General features: G+C 33.5%; 1 protein-coding gene across 1 annotated transcript in view; it reads right to left on the bottom strand.

The window, feature by feature from the left end:
• Positions 1–493: 493 nt before the first annotated feature.
• Positions 494–26,126, bottom strand: part of NAMPT (nicotinamide phosphoribosyltransferase) — a 46,857-nt gene continuing 21,224 nt past the window's right edge. The window contains exons 5-11 of the mRNA XM_027838689.1: positions 22,433–22,591; positions 21,373–21,509; positions 13,190–13,415; positions 10,879–10,998; positions 6,961–7,101; positions 5,574–5,708; positions 494–3,393 (exon numbers count right to left, since the gene is read on the bottom strand). Of these exons, the coding sequence (XP_027694490.1) occupies positions 3,283–3,393; positions 5,574–5,708; positions 6,961–7,101; positions 10,879–10,998; positions 13,190–13,415; positions 21,373–21,509; positions 22,433–22,591 (1,029 nt within the window). The 3' untranslated portion in view covers positions 494–3,282. The remainder of the gene's footprint in view (positions 3,394–5,573; positions 5,709–6,960; positions 7,102–10,878; positions 10,999–13,189; positions 13,416–21,372; positions 21,510–22,432; positions 22,592–26,126) is intronic.

Here is a 26,126-nt window from a genome sequence, read left to right as displayed (position 1 = left end):
TTGTCTCCTCAAGATGACAACACAGCTTTGAAGATCTCACCAGGGATACTCCCAGAAGTTCTGGATAATTCTTGGGAAACCACTTCAGCTTAAGCAGTTATCCTATGTTCTTTAAAGTGCTAAAAGTGTCCTTTGAGTGAGTCACCTATTTGCATTGAATCAGAAATGGTAATCCCCTTTAAAGAGTCAGTAGGTAGGGTTACAATATATTTATATGGTATAACTGGAAATATCTGAAGGCTTACCTGCCCCAAAATGTCTCCCTCACCATACATTACTCCTTTGGAATGCAGGAATTATCTCCAAAAGGTATTAATGTAGCGATTTGCAAGGGTTAATATAAAATTCTACAGAAGCATGGTTTTATGAGTGATATTAGATTATGATACTGTTGTCCCTTCACTGTGGTAGAAGTAATCCAATTATATGTAATGGGGTACAACTGAAAAAGGATGTCACTAAGTTATGTTATTAGTTAAAGCACACAGTCATATTAATGTTTCACTAACATAACTAAACTTTATTTCCATGTTTATTACAGGTTTGTCTTTGATGCTGAGTACATATTAAGATTGCTTTAACATATGATTTAGGAGAAGTGTTACCTTTCTCCACTGAATGGGTTAAGAAGGAATGTAAAACTACAAAAAACTTTAGTTCTGAATTTTGGCAAACAGAACAATAAATACCTTTCTATTTTTTTCCTTCTGATCGTCCATGATGGATTTCTTTACAAAAAAGATTTTATATCAATTTCATAATCATTTCAGGAAAAGAAATAAGGAATACTCATAAAAGCCATTCTACAAATAAATTAAGTCAACACAAAAAACTTCCAACTTCTATTTGAATATAAATATTTTACGATATTGTTAAATGTGGGGAATTAAAATATATCAGTAACTACAAATCTAATAATTTTAAGCAAACCCAAACATGCTGTTTGCTTCTGTTAAGAAGAATTAGGATATGTCAAGGTTCAAGCACAGCAGTAAGGGTTCTCTATTTGACCTGGATATTAACCACTAGTGCCTAGGACGGGGATTGCCAAACACTAAGCACTTAGTGACACAAGTTCAGGGTTAAATCAGCTTTAAGTACTTAAGTACTCACTGAAGAATAATTATTTTCAGGAAACTTGACATGTACATTGATGAACAGCTTTGAGCATTCATAAAAAATCTCAAAATAAAATTCAAATCTAGATATATGAAAACAAAAACACCTGTAACTAATGGTACACAAGAAAAAATAGTGCATTCGTAGCATATCCCCAGTGTTTAATCAAATATAAAAATATCAATTATGGGTAGTCAAGTTATCAAAAATTGTTATTGGTACAGAATTTTAATGCAGCTTTTTTTTCTTTTTTTAAACTCAATAGGACAAAATTCTTTAGTACATTTTGTGGAGAAACACAAGCTTTCTCTGTACTACTGAACATGGATACATTTATTAGTTCAGTTTAAAACATTTTCTGGCTTAACGTTGCAGAAGTAAGGCTTTCCCTGGGAGCGAGAAATGTTTACAATTCTCATTTAACATATTACTATCTAAAGCAGTCCAGAAGCTAGTGTTTAGATCATTTGAAAAAAGAAAACTATTTCTTTCCATCACCCTCAAAAGTCAATTAATTTTAGAATCCACAACCTAATTAATAATCTGTCCTAATGATATAACATTTTGTTACATGGCTCTTTGACAAGACAAACAAGTTATGGCTTTTCAATATTAGAAATTTCATAATTATAGTATCTTGTTAAAGCTTTTCTAAACTAGTCTCCTAAATGTCAGTTTTCTAATGAGATAAAAATTGAAATTAAGTAAAAGCTAAGCCTGATAGTTCTTCCAAAACTAATGAAAATTCCAATATGAATATTAGCCTTTCCCTCTCCCCTAAAATTCAAGGCACATTCCTTTAAACAGGAGACTAGTCCAACACAGTTAAACAATATGAAAAGATTCTGTAACTTTTTAGATCCACTGGCCATCTCATTGTCTGGCAGCCATTCCGTCTAGTATATGCTGAGGGTGATCTTAATTTGAATCTAACTTTTCTGTCAGTTAAGGTTTCATTCTGTCAATACCTACTGTTATCTTATGTTTTCACAGGGCAATTTGCTTTCAGATAAGAGTATGCTTGTATGATATTTTATTGAAGTGTTGTTTATTTCTTTGAAAAGTTGATAAAATATATTTGTACAATTTAACATTCATTTTGACAAAAGGAAGAAAAATCCTAATGAGAAATATAAAAGTAAAAATGAAAACAAAATAGCGCACTACCCAGTCCAGTATTTCACTCTGAAATCATGTTATCTATAGAATATGAAAAATAAATCCAGAAGTGTAATTACTTTAAAATACACCACTTCCACATCTGTCAATATTTTACATATATGTATATTCTGCAGTGGAAGAGGAATTTTCTTAAAAACATTATCTCTTTAACATCTTGAGGTGCATATTAGATCCACAGGCAACATCTGACATACAAATTGCAATACTGTCTTCCTTCAAATTTGGCATTTCACCTGTATACCTTACACCATCAGGAAGATATGGACTCTGTGTATAGTGCCTAAACATTCCAGTAACAACAATAATTTTCTTTAATGTAGAATGATTCATAAATTCTACATGGGGCAGTGAGGTCAGTAATTCTAGAGGGTACAGTCCTGACTTAATTTTCAAATGGTACAATAACACAAACAACTTTGTTAAGGCCATGTTTTATTTGCTGATTAATGGACAAAAGGCAATGAAATTTATCTTCAAGTATTTTCTTGAAAGTCTGTGCTCATAAAAATCATGAAAAGTTGGAAAGACGGTTAAATCACTGAAACTTTAAATATATCTTACACAATATTGTTTGTACAAAAATACAAGTTAAATATAAACATAAAGCAATCATGATAATTTTATGTAAATCTGTTTTATGTGATATTGTTATATATAAAAAAGTTTTTCAGTTCTCTGTTATTTGTGAAAAGATCAATACCAGATTGAACCACTATCTATTGGCAAAGGGCCCTAAAAAGCTTACTTCAGCATTAAATCTTTTACACAGTTAAGTGCCATTTCCTAATTTGAGATCTTCTAAAGACTGGCAGAAAATAAAATAAAATAAAATAAAATAGGGCAGTATGTCCATAAACCAACAAATAATTTGGCTGTAATGTATCATAAAACACATAAACCCCACACACAGATCTGTACAATATTATCTATGCATCACACATTCACACACGCAGGCGCGCACACACAGTCACAGAACAAAGTTTAATGAGGTGCCGTTTCCAGTTCACTACTCAACTGGGCATTTTTCCGTACTTCATCAAATGAATAGCTTTTTGTCACCTTTCCATTCTTGAAGACAGTATGGAGAAGATCCTGTACAAACAGACCAATTTAATAATTTAGTGATGAGAACCAGAGGAACCATAGGTTGTTAAGGATTGCAAAAGCCCTTTAATATTACCTAGTCCCACCCCCGATTTTACATCTACCAACCGAAAGATACTGACAAACAGCTAATGACTATCTGAGTTAGAACTGGAATCTCAGGTCTACAGACTCCTACTCCGTGCTTTTACCATTATAATATACTGACATTTAAAAGGGTGCAAGAGAAAGGCAGATGAATGATTTAAGTACTGCATGATTTATCACACAAAATTTTTAGATTCAATTTAGGAATCTCTTGGTGAGATGTCTTACTCTAATGCTTCATGGCATGAAAGTAATCCCACAAAGCTCTAGCAGGTTCTAATGAAGCTAAAAAAGCATCAGGTAGAAGCATAACAAAGAACTGTGTCTATTGTTCGGTGGCCAGTCTAAGTAATAACCATCCTACTAAAAGTTCACATTTTAACAGCACTTCAGAAATCTTCAAAAACACTTGCCACACCCTATGTCATTTGATCCTATGAGCTAAGTCTTACCTAGCCCATTTTCTTTATTCTTTTTCACTTCTGCCCCCAATTCACTGTCCATCTACATGCAATGTCTGTTCCAAACACTATGTATGGATGTAACAGAGCTCAATAAACTGGCCATTATTACTATTATCTCCATTTTACATATAAGGAAACCAAAACTCTTGAGATGAAAGCATTTGCCCAAGGTCACACAGTAAAGTATTTGAGGTAGGATTCAAACTCCTATCTCCCTACCTCATCACCAGAAGACAACACTGGGCATATCCTCTATGGAAGATTTATGAACTACATGGACAAGAATCACACAGTATGGAGGGGCTGTGATTTGTGCCAGTGAATGGAATACCCACATTGACAAGAACATGGATGCAGTGTAATATTTACGATTTTTCAAGACTGAGAACTGAGATTAGTGTTATCCTTCCACCAATCTTCTCGTATAAAGTAAAATAATGGGTATAATCAAAAACATTCACCAACTTGTATTTTGTAATCATTCACCTAAGTCTTACCAAGAAAAATATAGGAAATGATTTTTTTTTGAGAATATTCAGGGTTCTATAGTTAGTCATTTACTCTAAGTCAACAGATTTTTTTTAAAACAAGAGTTTTAAGAAATACAGCTTTCCTTAACCCTGCTGCTGACTTCCAGGCTGAAAAAAGATTTTTATATATTGACTATTTTATGTTGATAACATGTTCTTTACACCAATATATGATTATTTTAATAAATTATTTCCCATCTGCTTACCTCATTTACACATTTAGATGGAAAAAAAGGGTAACAATAATTCATATTTATTAATTGCATTTTGAAATTTACAAAGCACTTTCTTTACCCCAGGCCTATGAGATAGGCAGTGAAAGTAATTTTTCTATTATACAGGTGAAGAAACTTAAGTTTAGACAAGTTAAATTACTTGACTAGGGGCACACAGCTTATAGGTATCTAAACTGAGTTTCAAACTTTGGTCTCCTTAATTCAAATCCAATTTTCTTTAAGAAGCAACTGTAATTTAGACTGGCCTTCTCCATAATTACTATAAATTATGGAAAATTTTATTGTCAAATCAATTCTAACAATAACTATGAAAAAAACTTTCCAAAGTTTTCCCTTTCATGGGTCCTTCAAACCTGATATTGCTGGTTCATTTCTTATAATGACTGGAGACCCAGTGATAAATAGCTTCAAGTATTCATTTTTCTTTTCAATGCTGACTGTCTCGCCTTTAAGTAGTTATCTGTTTCTTGTCTACAACACCTGGCTGCACAAGCCACTGTGTATTTTACACAAAACATTTTTGCTCTTCATTCTGTGTACACATGTATACACACCCATACATACACACTGTGGATCTATGGAGATTTGTGTTTTAATTCCACCTCTTGAAACTTACTCGCTGTCCATTTAACTTCTATGTGCCTCAAAAGCAGCTCTTTAGAATTTATTCATTGAGTATGATTTGCTGATGGAGAATTCTGAATAATAACAAAAATCAGAGATCTCATACACACAGACACACACACACAGAGTATAAATGAAAATCCTAAACAATGGGGGGAAAAGAGACCTTTTTCACTTAATATGGAGAACCAAACTATTACTACTAAAAATTCATTATAAAGACATACATGACCACATTCTTCAAGATCTCCTTTTCCTTCTTCAAGGGTAAGAAAATTTCCAGTAGGTGTCCTATGTAGAGATAGCCGGCCTTTTTTTGACCTTTTGTTTGGATCAGCAACTGGGTCCTTAAAGACGTTAATCTGAAATCCAAAGTCAGAAAATTAGTGAAACCCAAGACATGGATTCTTGTGCTATCCTACTTCCCTACTCATCCTTCATCAATACATACAACATTTTATATTCTACAAAATAGGTACAAGGCCCAAAGCACCCTGCTTCTGGTTTCTAGAATCCTCTTTAAAAGGACGTCTTTGTTTCTAATTAAAAGTCCCCAGGAATCCTAACTATTAGGAATATATCCTATCCTTCAACAGTGTATGAACATTTTTGAGATGAATTCTCTATGTGTGACAGAAAAGTAGACTGTTGTAATGCCACAGAGAGCTTGGTTCTGTTACTTTATTCTCAGTAATGGATAGAAAGATAAAGTATCTCCCCCTCATATAATACTATTACATAATTACCAAGTTGGATAATACCATTCAAAATTCTTGAGAGCAGAGACATCTTATATTCTCGATGGCGTTTATATACAGCAGATATGTAATAAGTGCTTGTCTGACAACTGGCCTACACAAGTAACGAATTTCTAGTTTTCCAGTGGTCTACTGTGGGCTACTTCCTGTACTCAGCTTTGCTTACTTTGCTTTTCAGGAATAATGTGTTTGTACTGGTTCTACCACACTGAAAAACGTGTGTGAATCTGATCAAATAAATGAATGTGAGAGGTATTTAGGGAGAAATTAGCTAATTCCTAAGAATTTTCTGCTGCCAAAGCCTGTAGCTATGATGTTTTTGATTAAGTGCTGGCCTGACTGTGACGTTCACATTTAAACATCATAATATACCAACCAGTCTAAATACATAGTGAGACAGCTGTAAGGACCTCTCTATCAGTCCAACTTCTCTATCTTTCTCTCACCAAATTTTCTTCTTTTTGTTTCTTGTTCTCTTTCCCTTCCCTTCTCAATCTTTTTAGGTTTCTTTTCTTCTCTGATTTTCCTGGGTCAAGGTCAGAGTAATTATATCAGTAATAGTACACTGTCTTTTACTTGACTCTCTGTACTCTAGTATGGGTAGTTGAAGAGTGCTATACTTAAAATCATTTTGAGGTTCAAATTATGGTTCTAACACTGTGACCATGGATAAGTCATTTAACCTCTCTGACACTGATTGATAAAATGGGAACAATACTTGCATTACCTTCTAACAGGACTGCAATAAAGAAAGTTCTAAACTTTAGTTATTATGATCACATCTACTACTTTCTGCCTAGTTTCTTCACAAAGATGTAGCCAATATGAAGAATGAAAAAATAATTATGGGACATACTCCAAGGCCATTGGTAACCACATAACTACATTTGAAGGAACAATTCAACAGATCTCTTGTTAACTTCTGTAACAAAGCTCCACCAGAACCAAAGGAAATATTTTCAATACTCCATTTTTTTTTCTTCATGCCTTCAACAATCTACGGGATAGAAAAAAGAGATTTACTAAAGTGATTCCCACAAGCAAAATAAAACAGTTTTAGACAAAAGATATTCCCTAACAACTAACCAATTAGGTCCAACCATTCTGGAAAATACTCTAGAATTATGGTGAAAGAGTACTCATCCTTTATTCCTGGGACCCCACTGCTAGTATACACACACCCCAGAGATCAAATCAATTAATCAACAAACATTTATTAAGCAGCATTCACCATATGCCAAGCATTGTGCAATCCCTATTCTAAAAGCCAGAGAGGTTCTATATATACCAAAATACTGACTGTAGCACTTTTTGTTGTGTTCATGAACTGAAAATAAAATAGATGCTCACTGATGGGGAAATGGCTTAATAAATTGCGGTACATGACTGTAATGGGATATCAATGTACCACAAGAAAAAACAAATAAAAGAATTCAGAGAAGCACAGGAAGACAGAATATGAATGAAGCAGAACCAGAAAAACAATAAATGTAGAATTAATGTAAATGGAAAGAACAACAACAACAAAAAAATCAAACTGAATGATTAAATGTGGCATCAGAAAAGAATAGAACAATTGCACTCCATTCCCCTTGTTTCCTTGAAAAGATGAAGGACATCGTTGTCAAACACTGCATGTATTGTCAAACTCAGGTGATTTGTTGGTTAGTTTTGCTGAACTAATTTTATTCTTTTGTCACAAAGAATGGCTTGCTGGTTAGGGAAGTATATATTTGAAAACAAAATGACATAAAAGACAAGATAGGAATAAGAGATTTTCCAAGTTGAATGAACTAATCAGGCCCTGGTCTACCACAGTCTTATTTAAGGGATGCCAGGCCCACAACAAATCATGCAATGTACTCCCCTCTGCACCCAAATGGGTAGTTTGAGAGATACATGGACAAGGGGAGGTGCTGTCTTACCCACTCTGCTTTGCTGATGAGGGAAAAGAGCTCACAATGGTGGTTAGAAGAGCATTTCATCTTTAGCATCAGCTAAAAGAAGCCAAGTCTTGGACTCCACTAACTACATATTCTGGCTAGCTGGTATAATAGAAAGAACATGGGACCAAAGAGTAAGAAGGCCTGGGTTTGAATCTCAATAGTATCACTTACTTGCTGCATAACTTTGGTCAAGTATGTCCCAAGAAATGTATTTCAACAGAAAGGAAAGGGGAAGGGCAGGACAGTGAGGGATGATAGACTAGAACTGGAAGGCAGCTTAGAGACACCTGGTCCAACCCCCTCATTTTATAGATGAGGAAACTGAGAGGCTAACTGACTTGTCCAAGGTCACAGGAGTAGTAGGGAAAGACTAAAGAAAAGATGGATGGTGAGGAGTCTATTAAAAGCAAAAGCAAAATGACAAGCCTGTGAACTAATTTCAGAGCGGCCCAGAGGTATCAGAATAAGTAGATTTATAGGAACAGTAAAAACAGAAACAATTTTTTCTTAAAGATTTCTTCCAGTACAATTTAATTCTTTAAAAATCCTATAAATAACTTTGAAAAATAACTATAAACCTATATTCAGAAAAATTCTTCCATTAATATTTATAAAATTAGAAAAAAACAAACTTTACCACTCAATTAAATACACTATCTATAGGAAAGTCTGACCAGATAGAAAGTACAGTATTCTAAAATTATGGTATAAGATAATTCATGTTGTCAAATCATATAAATAGCTCTACTTTAATAACGAATATCGAAATTATGATAGGTTGAGGTTGAAAATATAAAGAATATTAACAATTCTTACTACTTATATTCTAATGAGGAAAATAAGTAAATATTAAGTATAGATAGAATGAAGATATGGAGAGTAAATACAAATAAAATGTAAGGAACAGGAAGGCCAGTTTTTTGGAAGTGGGAATAATGTCAAATGAGGCTAGAAAGTTAGGTTGGAACCAAGCTGGTACTTCATTAGAAATAGGGAATTTTGGAAGAGGGTTGGTTTGAGAAAGAAAGAAAGAAAGAAAGAAAGAAAGAAGAAAATTTGGAAATATTGAGTTTTGAGATGTCCCTGAGACATCCAATTTTAAATGCCCAATAGACAGAAGGTGACATAAAGGGACAATGAGGCTAGATATGTAGATCTGTGTCATTTGTCTAGACAATCAAACACATGGGAGCTGATAAGATTATCAAGAAAAAGGGCGTAGAAAGAAAAGAGGCCCCAGGACAGCAGGGAGCTTGGGGAGCACCCACATTTAGAGGGTATGATATGGATAACAAGCCAGTGAAGGGGACTAAGAAAGAACAGTCAGACAGGTAGGAGAGGAACCAGGAGAGGTGTCACAAAAACCCATAAGGAAGCCAATGTCCAGGAGGAGTGGCCAAGAGTGTCAAATGCAGCACAGAAGGATGACTCAAAAATGATAATCAAATTAGACAATTAAGAGATCACTGGTAACTGTACAGAGCACAGTTTCAGCTGAGCGATAAAGTCAGAAGACAGACGGCAAATGGTTGATGAATGAGGAAGGCAAGCAGAGGTAATGAATGTAGACTTTTTTCTAGAGGAAAGAGAATGACTAGGAGTTTTCCAAGGACAAGGGTTTCCACAGCTTTTTTACTACTTCCTTCTAGACCTCCAAAACCATTACCATTGGCTTAGAGTTGAGGGAATTACCAGTTCATTGTTCAAAATATAGGTGAAACTTGCTCTCCTGATGTTACCGGGGAGATTTACTCCTGGCACGTCAAGCTGAACTCCAAATGAATTTTCTCTTATTGATAGTGTTTTACACAGGGGTTCAGTTTTTATATTTATTTTTACAGTGGCATTAGAGTATCCTACAGTAGTACTGGTACTTCAGTACATTATGGTTTGGTCTAGGTACCTATCCATTGATTTATACAAAGATTTGAGAGATGACTCCATTTAATACTATTTATAATCAGAGCTCCATATGACAAACTTCTGAAGATTGCGCTTCAAAAAAGTTGTGGACTGCCTATGCTGTAATAGAGCCAAAAAAGAAAATTATGTGACTATTTGACTTATACTACTTGAATATTGGGTAATGGCATATTCTTGATATAAATTTTCTATACTAAAATACTGTTTAAGTACTCTAACTAGCTTTGTTAATTCGAATCTGAATGTGTTAAGGGGAGCAATAAAGTTTTAAAGTAATTACAATACAGTTTTAAAGTATATTAAAAACACAACTTTAGGCATTAACATTTAAAAATAGTTACACAGCCAAACATTTAAGATTTTAGTGAACAGGTAGACTTATGATACTTACACTTATCCCTCAATTAGTGTTGCTTTCAAGGAAGCCTCCTTATTTACTTAATGTTAACCACTGACAAACCATTATATATACATACATACACACACACACACACACACACATATATATATATGAAAAATAGATTTATGGTCGACTATAATGTTGAGTTAGCCACGTATTATCTACTTCATTAAACCTGAGATCTACTAGGGCAGGGCCAGGATTTCCTTTGTACAAGGAATCAGTCTGGGAAATACTTTCCCTTGTTTAGTAAATTCACTTATCATCACGAGACTTCTCCAGTTCCATTTCCAGGGTGGCAAAGCAGGTATAGGAAGAGTAAAGTAACTGCTACTTACTAGTACTTTAAAATACTAATATCTGTTTTTAAAACATAAAGGATTCACAGATGGCATTCTAGGCATCATTTTAGTTAATATTCTGATGTTGTTACCAAGTTAGTTAGATCTATGCAAAGGCCTAATTATTTTGCAATATATTGTTAGTCTCTGGATGTGACACATACCTCTTGTAAGGTGTTGATATCAACTCCATCTCCCTGAATAACTCTGAGATAAGGTGGCAATAATTTATAGCCTTTTGAATTTTCAGTAACTGGAAACTTCTTACCCAGAATGTCCAAAACCTGTGAGGAAAAAAAGGCAATAAAAACAACCAAAGTTAAAAGAAAATAATTGTTTTCTAATAAAAAAAAGATTATTTTACTATCATATACAGTATATACACATATACAAATTCACTAGACTGAGATCAGGGGTGGGGAACCTGCTGCCACAAGGCCACATGTGGCCCTCTAGGTCATCAAGTGCAGCCCTTTGTCAAAGGGTCACACTTGAGGATCTAGAGGGCCACATGTGGCCTTGAGGCTACAGATTCTCCATCCCTGACTTAGATAATTTTGACAACCCCACATAAAATGTGCAACTTTGTAATTAGTTCCAAATAACTGCTGCCTTTATTCCTGCTTGTAAATCTTACTCAAAATAGCTCAAAAATACAGATTTTCATTATATCTCTCAGAAAAGATTTAAAAACCCCAACATAATATAATACATAATCCTATGTATAAATAACATTTTATGACTATATTTGTTATTTGTGTTTTAGTAGATTTTTATAAAGTACTACAAGGTAAATTTATTTGGTTTTATCTGACCAATATGTCCAATCTTACTGAAATTACAAAACTGAGTAAAATAACATTTGCCACCACACTCCTGTAGGCAGGAAGCAAAAAAGCAGTTTCTACCATATTTCCCTATCTACTTAAAAAGGTATCAAAAGTATTTCCAAATTAAAATGCAAAATCATGCTGATTCCTTAACCATTGAAAGTTCTACAAAAATTACAATGACAGAACAGATTTTAATACTTTCATTAAGAATGGAAAAAGGTCATCACATGAAGACTTGGTTAGACATATAAAAGACCTATTAGGAATGTCTCTCTGGGTGCAGCTAGGTGGCACAGTGGATAGAGCACTGGCCCTGGAGTCAGGAGGACGTGAGTTTAAATCTGGCCTCAGACACATAATACTTCCTAGCTATGTGACTGTGGGCAAGTCACTTAACCCCAACTGCCTCACTAAAAAAAAAAAAGTCTCTCTGGAAGAGGGGAAGGGAAAGGATACATGAGAAAATTTAGGCAATGTAAAAATAGAAATAAAAAATGTTTATAAATATTTTAAAAAATAGAAAGTATATTAGATTTAGATAGTTTCTTTTCTGTATGAAAAAAGTAAATATTTAAAGTGGAAAGGGACCTTAAAAGTTATCTATCTAGTCTACCTGCCTCATTTTATATATAAGGAAATTGAGGTCCAGGGAGGTAGAGTTGCTTGTTCAAAGTCTCCCTTGCAATAAACAGCACAGCCAGTATTTGCCTAGAGGTTTCCTAGATACAAAACCAGGTGCTCGTTCATTCTGAGTATTAGGAAGCGAGTTAGTAGTAGACGGTGACTGACATAGTCAACTAAAACACATTGTAAGAGCTATGCCTTTTCAAGTGAATGAAAAAAGACCTAATTTCTGGTTTGGTTTGTTCTTATACCTCTAAGAAATCACCTTCTTAGATAATTGTGTGAACTCAAAGACTTTACATTTTAGAAAGTATCTCATCACTTTTTAGGAGTTTTAAGTTTTACAGCCAGAGAGTTTAAGGTGTTCTCAGCTTTCTGTGTCACCTAGTAGTTTTACTAGTTCTTTTTACTTCTCTGACAATAGATCCTTAGAGGAGCAATACAAAATTTCTGTATTTTGGGAAGTACAAGTGTCTAAAATGTCTTCAAATTATTTTTATGCTATATGCCATGGACAAAAATATATCAGTAACTAGTGCTGACTGACAGAAATGAAGCACACAGAAGAAGTCTATCACCAAATCATTTAATTTGACCTGTGTGAATGAAAATGGCATAATTACTTTAGATAATTTTAAATCACTGCATACTAGATAGAAGACTGTCTTTGGAATAGAGAAGACATCACTTTAAATCCTACCTCTGACACACACTAGCTATGTAACATTAGGAATTATTAAAGTTAATCTCTTAGGCAAGTCTCTAAGATTATAATTGCAATGAATCTGCCCATCTGCATCTCTGGAAATTCTCACACTATGAATTCCCTTAGTGGTAAAAGAAAAAGTTTAGTTTTAAAAAATATCCAAACTTTGAAGATAACCAAATGCAAAGGCATAAGCTTGAAAACAATTTTCAGATTTTAAAATTCAAGAATAAAAAATAGCTAAACATAATAAGTTGTTTCAAATACACAACAGGTATTTTTATATTAAAGTAAAATAATTTTTAAATTTACCTTTAATACAGTGTCAAGAGGATTTCCAGAATCCGGCCTAATTATCAGCGGTGCTTCTGCACTCCTTGATACAATTAAATGTCGTAAATCTTCACCCCAGATTTTCTCACAAGCATTATAAATATCATAGCTATCACTGACCACAGACACAGGCACCGATGAAAACTGTGTTACTATATGTTCAAAAGCATCTTTTTCATGATCTTTGCCCCAGGCTGTAATGGTACTATGGGAAAAAAAAAAACCACTAAGAATTAATTTGCTGAAGTATTTATAGTTGCACTATTGGTGTATCCTGGAGAAACTCCATTTTCACTATACTTGCTATCTCACACATTAAGTAACACAAGACAAGCAGAGCAATTTAAATTAATGTACATCATACAGTGAAATGAATGTATAGACTAGAATCAATATCCAATTTATTCTAATGGCATAAACCTGGACAGCTAGGTGGTATAGTGGAGAGAGCACCGGCCCTGAAATCAGGAGGACCTGGGTTCAAATCTGGCCTCAGACACTTCATACTCACTAGCTGTGTATCCCTAGGCAAGTCACTTAACCCCACTGCCTAGCAAAACAAAACAAAACAAAAACAAACAAAAAAAAGAATGGCATAACAACATAATCCCTGTTTTGCCTTATCAAGTTAAAAAGAAACCACCTTCAAATTTTAAAATCACATTTTGTTTTCTTGACTTCAACTATAATCAACACACAATTATTACAGAATGCCTGAAAAACATATGGGATTATGCTGCAGTGTATGATAATGTCATTATTTTATTGGCACTATATTACACAGTTAGATGCATAAGATATTCATTTAAATTTTCAAACACTAAGAGAAGGTAAAAAGATTCATCTAACTCACTTTTTTTTTTTGAAAATTACCTTTATTATGATGTTATTTTTAAGTTTTAACGCGTTTTGCTTTTATGTTACAAGATTTACAGTTTACCTCCATTACGTGAAATAGATCAAGCAAAATTAATAATACAAGTGACTTTATATAAAAGAGCATGTAACATTCCACATTTGTAGTCCCCTTCTCTTCAATAACCTTTTTCTTTTTAAATTGTTTTTAATTAATGTAAGTCTATTTTTTTTTTTTTTGTTTCTCATTCCCCTGCCCCAGTGGAAAAACAAATTCTTGGTAATAAACATGCATAGTCAAGGAAGATAAATTCTCTCATTGGCTATATCTTATTCTGCATCCTGAGTCCATTACCTCTCTGTCAGGAGATAGAGAGCATATTCCCTTATCAATCCACTGAAATCATGGATAGTCACTGTACTGATCATAATTCAGCTTTCAAAGCTGTTTGTCTTTACAATGTTATTACTATATAAAATATTCTCCTGGTTCTACTCATTTCATTCTTTATCACTCTATAAGTCTTCAAAATTATTCATTTTTGTGATAATTTTAATACTATAACTCACTTATAAAAGGGATTGCTGGCAAACTATTTGAGAACACTATTCCAAGAATATGTTCACATCATTTTGGGATTCTTTACACTACTTTGGAATTACTCACATTACTACTCGTACCCTGGTCTTTAAAAATTCTATTCATCCTTCAAGGTCTAATTCAAGTGCCATCATATTCACGAAATCTTTCCTGATACCCCAGATAGAAAAGATCTTTCATTCCTCATACTTAATATTACTCCAAAACAATATAATTAGGAAAAGTAAAGATGGAGGCTTTTTATTGTTTTAAAAAAAATTCTAAAGTCTTTTTCACAAAAATATTTATAGTAGCTCTTTTTATAGAGGCAAAGAACTGGAAAAAAACTATAAATTGATGCAGAGTAAGTAGAATTAGGAGAAAAAATTTATATAACATCAACATCATTTTAAAGATAAACCTTGAAAAATTTAAGAACTCTGGTCAATGCAATGACTAACTACAATGCCAGAGGACCAATGATGAACGTGCTACCCGCCTCCTGACAGAGAGATCATGAACTCAAGATGCAGAATAAGATATATTTTTGGACATGGCCAATGTGGGAATTTGTTTTGCTTATAACTATCCTTATTTGTCACAAGGTTTTCTTCTTCTTCTCTTCAAATGGAAAAGTAAATGGGAGGGAGAGAAAATAAATGTCTGTTACTTCAAAAAAGTAAAATATAAAAGCTACATAGAAAAGAAGTCCAAAGTAAAATATAAACATTAATGAAATTGTTCTCTTTTACCTTCTCACAGCAATAAAAGCTATTATAATTTTGGTATTGACTTTAATAATTCAAACAGTAAATATAATGAATAGTTTATTTTCACCTGTAATTTAAACTAATAAGTAACCCATGAAAGATCTTACAGTAGGGTTCTAATGCATTGGACAAGCTCATTTTCCCACACCTTTCTCTTCAGAATATTAAAAAAAAAACCTCTATTTAGTTGGGAGACTAAAAAAAGCTGTCTGAAGAACTGTTATATACTTTCAAAATTATACCACTTCTCAGTTCTTCCAGTCAAAGAATATAAATCTAGGCAATCATGTTGTAATGAAATGCAGTTCTTTCAATTGTACACATAACACCTAGGCATTATTTAGTATATTTAGACTTTACTACCAAGTATTAGCTATTAAATTATAGATAGGACTATCTGCTTAAAGAACAACAACAATAAACTATGACCCCTCCCCTTTACCCAGCAGAGACCTTACTTTGAAGTTTCATCCAATAAAAATAAGGACTTGAATCAGCACAATGCTCTCTTGTTAAATATAGGGTAGAGTACCAGGAGGGAGGGGAGGCTTGATATGTTTTTTATGGACAAGGGATTTTCTCCACCCATCTATCAGTTAACTACACAGACATCTACTATCTGTGAGAGAAGATTAAAGTCACACCCACTTGGCAATAAGCAAATAGTCCTAAATAAGATAGAAGTTTTCACAAAGGAAGTGCCTATTTCAAGTAGACATAAGCTTACTAAAATACAAAAAAGATATAAATGGAGATACATTCTCCTTTTCAGATTCAAATAAATTCAATAATGATTTAATTGTGCACCTATTAAAAGCTGGGCATTTTGCTAACATGTTAGAAATTCAAAGACAAAAATTAAAAGTTACTGCCTCAAAAAGGTTATATTCTATTGAGAGAAACAGTATATACTTATACAATATGCATAAGTATCAAATATATACAAAGTAAACACACCTATGAAGAGTTACTATTATACTCTTGGATCAAAGGGGAGGTTCACATTAAATGAAATGAACATATTCTTTAAGGTGGTTTCACTAAATTCTAGTTTGAGTATACTCCTAGAGAGATGTAAGCAGTTATTTACTGCATTATAACTAGTAAACCTTAATTCTAACTTTGATACCCAGACTCAATTTAAGTGTCAAATTTTCACGATAATTTTCCAAAGTTTATTTTGATATAAAATTGCATTACTAAGTTCATGTTCACAGGCACAGGTGTGTGCATATATAAACATATAAATCTTAAATAAAATTAATAATTCCACTAATAATGTTCTAGATTCAGTTCTTTGCTTACAAGAGTTGGAATTTTAGAATCAAAGAATCTCAGCTCACATCCTTTTCATAGGTTGTCTCATTTGTCCTTCATGTCTCTATGGGGTAGGATACATAAACAAAGCAGAGAGGCCAAATAAATGACCTGATGTCATTTAGTAACTCAGTTATGGAGCTACAAAAATTTCTCCAACTTGTAGTTCCCAAATTCTTTATCAGATTACATTCTAAGAATATTAAATCTCAGGAATTAAAATGAATACCAAATGTCATCTACTCCAACTCACACACTGAGGCAACAATCGCCTCTACAATGTTTTCCATAGATCACCATTCAGTCTCCAACTAAAGCCATCTCATGTGTGAAAATTCTTCTCAAATTTAAAAAAAGTTTTAATATTGTTTTTCTGTATATCATTTTTCCCTCCAGCACTGAACTGCACCCCCTTGCCACTATGAAAAAATTAAGCAAAATCAACGAAATAACCATATCTGATTGCCTTTGCTACAATACACCCGTTCTTTGTCAAGAAATGTTTTTTTCATCTTTTATCTGAAACCAAAATCGGTCACTGAAATTGATTTATGTTCAATTGCATTTTATTGTTTTTTTATGTACATTATTGTAATCATTATGTATATTGTTTTCTTGAATCTCCTTATTTGGCTCTGTGTCTTTTCGTGTTCATTTAAAATTCCTTATAAGTCATTTCTTATGGCACACTATTATTCCATTGTATTTGTCTACCACAATTTGTTTAGCCATTATCCTATTTATGGATACCCACTTTGTTCCCATTTTTTTTGGTACCACAAAAAAAGAGTTGTGAATATTTTGGATACATATGAGATCTTTGTATCTCTTTGGGTCTAAGTGCAATCACCAGGTCAAGGGACAAAACACATTTTTTAAAAAAGATAATTCCAAATTGTTTTCCATGTTTGGTCCAACTTAAAGCTCTACTAACAGTGACCAGGTTTTAATTATTAGAAAGTTTTCCTTCATATAAAGCTAAAACTTGCCTCCCATTAACTGCCAACCACTGGTCTTTGACCAAGCAGAGAAGTAAATTTGAAGTGATATCCTACCATGTCTAAATTTGGCTAAATATCCATAGCTCCTTCAAACTGGCCCTTGTATGGCATAGTCTTTTCATCCTAAACATTCTCTAACCTATCAATAGTCCTCCTAATAATATGGCATTCAGAACTGAATGCAATACTCAGATGTGGTCTGATAAAAGCAGATTACAGAATTAAAACTCCTTGAATTTAAAAAAAAAAACAACTTAATTATTATCTAGTCATGCTGCCTGCATTCTATACACATACAGTAGATTTTTGGAACCTAAGTTTAGTAATTTACACTTATTTCTTAACTTCAATAAAGACATGTGGGGGTGACCATACTCTTCACTAATGCAAATTAAAACCCTTCTATGATGGTCTTCTAAAGTTGCTGTGGTCAATAAGTATGCTACAAATCTGGTTGTTAAGACTTAGCTAGGTTGGTCTGTAGGAGTCAGTTGAAGCTTTCACTTCTTATGCAAAATGCATTAATTTTATTTGTGCAAAAGTCCATTTCTCCTTTGTGATCACCTCTAACCCTTGCCTGGTTAAGAATTTCACCCCTAGTGAGTGCTGGGAAAGTTAACAGATTCTCATTCTCATTCTCCTCTCTCCTTTTCTTTTCCCTCCCCCCGTATTTATATAGGTTATGTATCCATTTTGACGTTATTGTGCTATGTGATACAAAATGTTGGTCTAAACCTAATCTCTGCCAAACAGCTTTCCAGTTTTCTCAGCAGTTCTTGTGAGAAAACAAATTCTTCCCCAAGTAGTTCGTGTTCTTGGGTTTATCAAGCACTGAGTTACTGAGTTCAATTGTTTCTGATTTGTCTTTATCTATTCAACTACTGCTCTACTTTCCTATTCTTCAACCACTACCAAAGAGTTTTTGATAAAACTAGGCCTACAAATGCCATTTCCCCTCATTTCCTACTTTTTTTCCCATTATTTCCTTTAGATTTTTAGACCTTTTGTACCTCCAATGAATTAAAATCTTCAAAATAGCTCTTAATGATAACAGCTTCCTTTCCTAAGTATTCATAATACTTTAAGGACATGCAATTTTGTCATCTGTGTAGAAACTGCACATCAACAGAAGCAGATCACAAAATCTCTGTATTTTAGATGATAGTCTTGGAGAGCTATTTTTGCTTAAAAGTTTATCTGGTGATGAGCCTCTCCAAACTTATGTGCACTGGTCCTTGGACAATAGGCAATAAACAAATTCTTAGAGAATATGGGCTGTCAGTGGATCTGTAATAATAAACTATTCCTTTAATAATGCCTTGGAGAATTTCTACAGGAGTCACAGTTGATATTAGTTGCTTCAAATATGATGGCTCTACCTTCTCCTTTTTGAAAATTGGACCATTTATATTTCAGTCCTTTGACAAGTCTTCAGGAATTTCTAAATGATCACTTACAGTGGCTTAGCAATCACATCTACCAAAGCTATTTTCTTTTTTTGAACCCTGGTGTCTTTAAGTTATAGAAGGCAACTGGGTACTCTCTCTCTCATCAGTATTGAGCTTTAAATTCTTAGTCATTTTTCATTTTTCTAATTCCAAAGATCAAACTTAGCAGAGAAAGGAGAAGCAAAGTAAAGAGCTAAGTACTTCTGGCCTTTTCTCGGTCATCCATTGCATTGCTTTGGAAGTGGTTTATCTTTTCTTTGCTCTTTCTCTAACCTTCAAAGTTAAAAGTCCTTTTAGTTGTTCTTGAAACTTATGGAAAACCTCTCATTATTAAGTTTTGCACTGCTAACACATTCTTACAGGACTATGTCCTTCTTCTGTACTCATCCTTTACTACCTACCTTGGATTCCACTTTTTTTTAAATCTTCTTAAAGTCTTAAGTAAGTAAATAAGTTCCCTGTGTACCTACATCAGTTTCTTTAATCCTTCCTTTCTTGAAATATTTGTTTTTATATCATTGGGATTTCATTTTTAAGAGCTTCCCAGTTTGCTTGGGTTTACTTTCCTTGTAATTTTTTAGTCCATGCAATGCTACCTATCTTTGTTTATTGTGGAATGCGACATTAGGTTTAAAGCAACACTAAAACATGTTTTTTTAAAAAGGAGAAATGATGGAAACATTGGGGATAATTGATATATGCTGTGGACATATGTTGTAGTTCTCTCTGCTAAACACAACAGTTAATAATTTCTTTCAGCAAATTCTTCCTGAAAAAAGACAACTGAAAATTTTTTGCAACTGTTACTTGAGTAAGTAATGGTGATTTAAGCTTCTATTGCTTGCTGGCTTATAATTTTTTTTAATACAAAGAGTTAATCAATGAACTATAAAAAATAACAAACAAGGAAAAGCTCATTTAAGCAAACTCTACTAAGATTTTTTGGACTTCTGAAATGAAGTTATGCCTGGATGATTATGTAAGCAAGAGGTGTAAGGTTATCTAAGTACTAAGTGGCAGATTCATGTTCAGGTACTTTGATTCCAAATTCAGTGCTCTTTCTACTACATCACATGGCATGAGTTACTGATTGTTCTATTTCCAATCAGGAATTTTTGTCCTGTAATTCAACTAACAAGATCTTGTCTGGTGATGTCTGTTAATACATAGCACTAGACTAAAATGTTTTCAAAATACAGCGCAACCTCACTAAATTTTGTTTAACATGGAGAGAAAGTGAGTTTTAAACAAAGGAAAATTTGAATTATACAAAGCTTCACAAAAACCAGGCTTATCATACTATTTATGCATTGCCTCTTCCATGTTAAGCAAATATTACACTCTCCAACTAAATTGGGTGAAGAGGAAAAGAAAGAAAAAATAAGCAAGTAATTCAATTGATACTAAAAAAAGTGAGTTTGTAGAATTCTAGTATAATTCCCTTCCCCCATCTGAAAGTTTAAGAGCAATGAAAGAGTACTTAATAATTCTTCTTTTCATCAAAAAGGTGTACTTACTACTCTATAGTTATTTCTAAAAAATCTGCAAAAAAGGAGCTCTGGCTATTATTGATAACTACTGTGGTAAAGCAATACACAGATGAACAATTGTGAAGGGAGAAGGGAAGATATCTTGAATATATATTATCCTGATTTTATACATATGTATATATCTGTTTGTATAGATGTATGTGTGTGTGTGGGTGTATATATGAAGAGAGAGGGAGAGGGAGGGAGAGGGAGAGGGAGGGAAGGAGACAGAGAGAGAGAGAGAGAGAGAGAGAGAGAGAGAGAGAGAGAGAGAGAGAATGTACACTTTTAAACACCAAAGAATAAACAATAAGGCTTTTTAAGACTTGTTTTAAGGTACAGGTGATTAACTGGTAATTTGACATTATTTATCTACATACAATAAACTTGACATCTCTAAGGAGTCTTTTGCTAAAACAGGTAAATGTTTCCTTGGAATCTTTTTTAAGTCCAACATTTCTATTCAAAGAACGCAAAAGTAAAATTCAATCCATGCCATCATATAAAACCCAAAATTAGTACAGTCCAAATTAATGATGTTTTATTGTAATACTAAATTAAGATCAAACAAAATATTATTGGGTAATAAAAGAAACCAAAAAATTCTATTAGTTTTGACAATAATTTTAAGGGATTAGAGCATGAAAAAACAGAATTTTTACCTATGTTCTGCAGCTGGAACAGAATATCCAGGCACAGGGTCTTTTGTTCCATAATATTTTTTAATTAAAGCAATTCCTGCTACTGTATCAGTGCCCTTGAAGTTAACCAAATGAGCAGATGCCCCTATACCAGCGGTCTGAAAACATACATAATTACATATTACTTTTATATATGTATCCACATTCTTTTAAACACGTAGGGCAAAAAACAAAAAATAAGATCATTTTTCAGTAACTAGTAAAGTAGTATGGTACATTAAACATGGTATAATTACTTATGTAACAGTTCAGTTTTTCTAAATACTTACAAGGTTTCAATGATCAGTATTGTTTTAAACTTTTGGAGAAGCAATCTCAAAGACTCCAAATTTTATTTTCTACAATCAAGGGTCAAACCACAAACTTTAATTAATAAAATCTCTGGGCAGAGGGAATTCTTACTAAAAGGCAGCCTATATATAGAGGGTGTTGAGGTAAATTTTGGTTTCCTGAATCACTAAATCTGGCACTGGTACTAATATAAACCTTTTGAAAGTACTCCTGGACCTCAAACAGTGGGGTCACCTGGAAAAGGAAGAGTTGACCTTCAAGGTCCCTTCTAGCTCTACAATTATGACCCCATGTGTTGCCATCCAGATCACAGTCAGTAGAGTCCTTATCACAAAGACTGGGCAGAAGAATATACCTAAATGTGTCAAAAGATCTAATGAGTTTATTGCCTAGCGTGAACAGAGGAAATGCCCGAATTAATGTACAAATGGGGAAGAAATCCATATCTTGGACCTGATACCCTACATCTCCTGATGCTATTTCTATCTGTATAAGATTATGACAACAAAATGAATGAATGGAACACATCCTCTTAACAATAGGGCAAGAAACACTATTCTACTGAACACAATTCCTATTTTGGGAAATGTACATCTTTCCATACAACCTCATTGGGATTTCATGAATGTAATTAATTAGAACGAGTGCCATCAACATCCACCCCCAGATCACAAATTTGCATTAATATTCATTCGACTCAACATTGACAACATTCCTAGTAATGACATACCTCTTGTGAAGAGACTCCTCTATAGCCAAAATCATGTAATTTGTACTCCAGGCCATCTAGGTTACCAGATGTTTCCATCAAATACTTTGCCAAAATTTTTTTCTGCTCTCTGGAATTTGTAGCTACTGTGATTGGATACCAGGACTGAACAAGGATAGTCTATGTATTTATAAGATAAAACAAAACACGTATTAATGCATGAAAACTTCAAGGAAAAAAAATATGCTTGGTACTGCTTAGATAGTTTTATCATCTTGGGCAGGGATTCTTAATTTGGTGTAGACAAACTTGTTTCTTAAAAATATTTGATAACTGTATTGCAATATAATTGGATTTCTTTGTAATTCTAAATATTTTCTGTATTTTAAAGACCTTATGAGATGGGGGCCCATTCATAGGCTTCACCAGATGGCCAAAAGGGTCCATGACAAAAAATGAGTAAGAAGCCCAAGACATAGGGGCAAATAAGAAAAAGAACTAAAATCTGAAAACCCCTCTTAGAAACTTCTTGAAGAGACAAGAAATAACAGAGAAAATAATCTTTGGCATTATTACAACTTCTTTTCCACATCACAGGAAAATCACCAGAATCTTAAAACAATCTTTCACTAACAGCTCATTAAAGACATAAAGTTTGGATTTAGACAAGCCTTTGTTGGGAGATTTTCTAAGCAGTAACTACCTACCTACTAGGGTACTATGATGAAAGCAAATTGAAGCCAAATGCTGCTAAAATAACAATTCCAAGGAAAATTCCACCTAAGAAAATACATCAAATATGGCAATAAAATTACTGGCAGGTATTAAATTCAAGCTGAAAAAACTGGTTCACTGGGCTTAAAGACCAACATCATGCTCTTTCAAATAACACCTAGTCTCATGTAATATGATAAGCAAGTTTTATAATTTCATTGATGCATATGTTATGCAGTCTTCTACTAATATACTAAAAAAAGGTACACTAAGAAATTCACTTATAATTACTATTATTATTAATTTTTTTTTTTTAGGCAATTGGAGTTAAGTGACTTGCCCAGGGTCACACAGCTAGTTAGTGTCAAGTGTTTGGTTTGAGGCCAGATTTGAATTCAGATTCTCCTGACTTCAGGGCCGGTGCTCTCTCCACTGCGCCACTTAGCTGCCCCCACTTATAATTATTTTAAATAACACTATAGCATAATTATTACTGAAAATGACACTGAATTTTTTAAATTAACAAATTTAAACTCGTAAAAAGGCAGACCTATTTGCATTTCATTAAAAAACTAAGACTAACTACTAACTGTTTCAAGTTGAAACACAGTGCTTGGAATCCACTGTCATATATAAAACCTGAAGTACAACTTCTTTCAGTCTAACTAAAAAGCTAAAACTATAAAATCTAAAGTAACAGTACTGTAACTAAGCAAATATACAACTTAGTAAAAAAAAATAGTTACTAATAGTTATTAACAGGTTTGTACCTATTTCATATATTTCTTCATAGGAATGAATGATAAAATATTTATTAATCACTTATTATCTTCTAAGCACTGTGCTAAGTGCTGGGTATGTAAATTAAAAAAAAAAAAAAAGCAAGAAAGGGCTTATTTACAAGGAGGTTCCAGACAGGAAAAACACATAAGAGAAAGGGGAAGGGTGTTTTTTTTGGGAAGACACCATTATGGTGAGGACAGCAGAGCTGATTTGACATGTACTGTCTAGTAATAATGGCAGTATTGATTTGACAGTGCCAGAGTTAGAAAGTTAAGAGGAAAGAGTATTTATAGTATAGAATAATATCAAGTTCTAGAGCTGTAACATTAAGTAAGGACAGTAGGTGGTGGCCAGTGAAGAAGTTTTTTTATAGGTCCCTTTTAAGCCTGACACCAAACCCTCTGCTTTTGATTCACAAAAAAAACCAATATAGCATAAGAGATATAATAACTTCAGCTAACAGTTCTCAATTTGTTTCTCAACCAGAAAGCATGGTTTTATTGCTCAAATTGTATACAGAGTAATATTGTGATATTTTTAACAAGTCAGCCACGTTTTCCTTGCAAAGGCTTATACCTCCCTTAACTCAGAGATAAAAGTGTTTAAAATTTTATAAGCTAATAATATAGAGATGATAAGCAACTAGAGGATAAGAAAATAGGCTCCTTGAGGGCAGAGAATGTTTCATTTCTGTCTTTTTATCCCCAATGCTTAACATAATGCCTAACACACAGCAGACATTTAATATATACTTGATCACTGAGTTACTGAATATAATCTGTATAATTCTCTTTAGATCACACCAAATTCTTGGTGAAGTATATCAAAATAAGTAAGAGTATGAAGCATATAGCTTGTAAGGAAATATTAATGGAACTACTAGTTATTTAGATTATGGAAGAAAAGGCTAAGGGGTTAATTTCCTGTCTTCAAGTACATGAAGGAAAGCAGGATGCTAAACAATTACCTTCTAGTTCCACAAAGAGCCCAAATGGATCTAAACAAAAAAATAAACCTAAATTTCATTGAAGGAGTTTCGTTAGACATAAGACCAACTTTTTGACTGGAATGGTGATTAAACTTTGCAAGAGGTACCAAAACAGAACAGGAAAAAAATTATCAGAAGATTTAATTATTTTTAAAAAGTTTATTATGTATGAATAACCAAATCTCTAAGACAGTTTGACAATCAGAGAGACTATACTAAATATCCTCTTATATTCTCTTGTAATTTATGATTCTCTGAACCTCAAAATACAATATGAATAGGCTACACAAATAATAGAAAGCACATAAAATTTGAGGTATCCACTTATAGCTCAATCTTATATTGCAGAAATATATACATAGTCATCACCACCACAAAAAAATAAAAATGTTTAACTTGCAATATTAACTGGACCAAAAAAATAAATATATGCCCTATCATTAAAGAATGTTTTTGCCACATATGGGCACTAGATTATGGACAGTTAAAATTCCTGAAGGGGGGAGTCAAGATGGCAAAGTGAGAGGTAGCATTTATGCCTCAGCTTCTCCACAACAACATAGAAAGCATACTAAACTGAATTCTGAAATTCAAGGAATTTCAAGGAAATTCAAGAAAAAGTTACAGTGGGTCATTTTTTCCAGCCCAGGGCAGAGAGGTATATGGACTCTGGTGTAGGGCTGGCCAGGAGGACAGCATAGAAGCAGCAGGGAACATTCTAACACCCAGATGTAGTAAGGGAACTGAACATCAGGGTAGGAAACAGTAGAGTAGAGAGAGATAACAGGGGAGCCCCTGCCAGGGGACTAGCACCAGGAGCAGGAATAAATGCCATCTGGCAGCTCTGTCTCCCATTACCCAGTCCTGGGTGACAGATCCAATGTAGAGAGGAATGGTCTTGAAGGAGCATATAAAGAGACAAAAGCTTAAGTCAAACATCCCTTCCAAAAGTGAGCAGTACCCAATACTAATATAAAGTCCAAAGTCAATAAACAGGCTAGAAAAATGAGCAAACAAAAAAAGAATCTTATCATAAAAAGCTACTATGGGGAAGGGAAAACTCAAGCTACAAAGAAGCAAATGTCTTAAAGTAACCTACAAGCAAAACTTCAAAGAAAAATGCAGATTAGACAGAAATAAGCCTAGTAAGAATTCTTAGAAGAGTTAGAGCAAAAAAATTATTTAAAAATAAAAATAAGAGAGATAGAAGAACTGGATAAAGAAATAAGA

Source organism: Vombatus ursinus, unplaced genomic scaffold, assembly GCF_900497805.2.
Source record: "Vombatus ursinus unplaced genomic scaffold, bare-nosed wombat genome assembly UNPS02014830.1, whole genome shotgun sequence".
NCBI classification, from domain to species: domain Eukaryota; kingdom Metazoa; phylum Chordata; class Mammalia; order Diprotodontia; family Vombatidae; genus Vombatus; species Vombatus ursinus.
The sequence above is the reverse complement of the archived record's forward strand: the minus strand, read 5'-3'. Positions and strand labels throughout refer to the sequence as shown.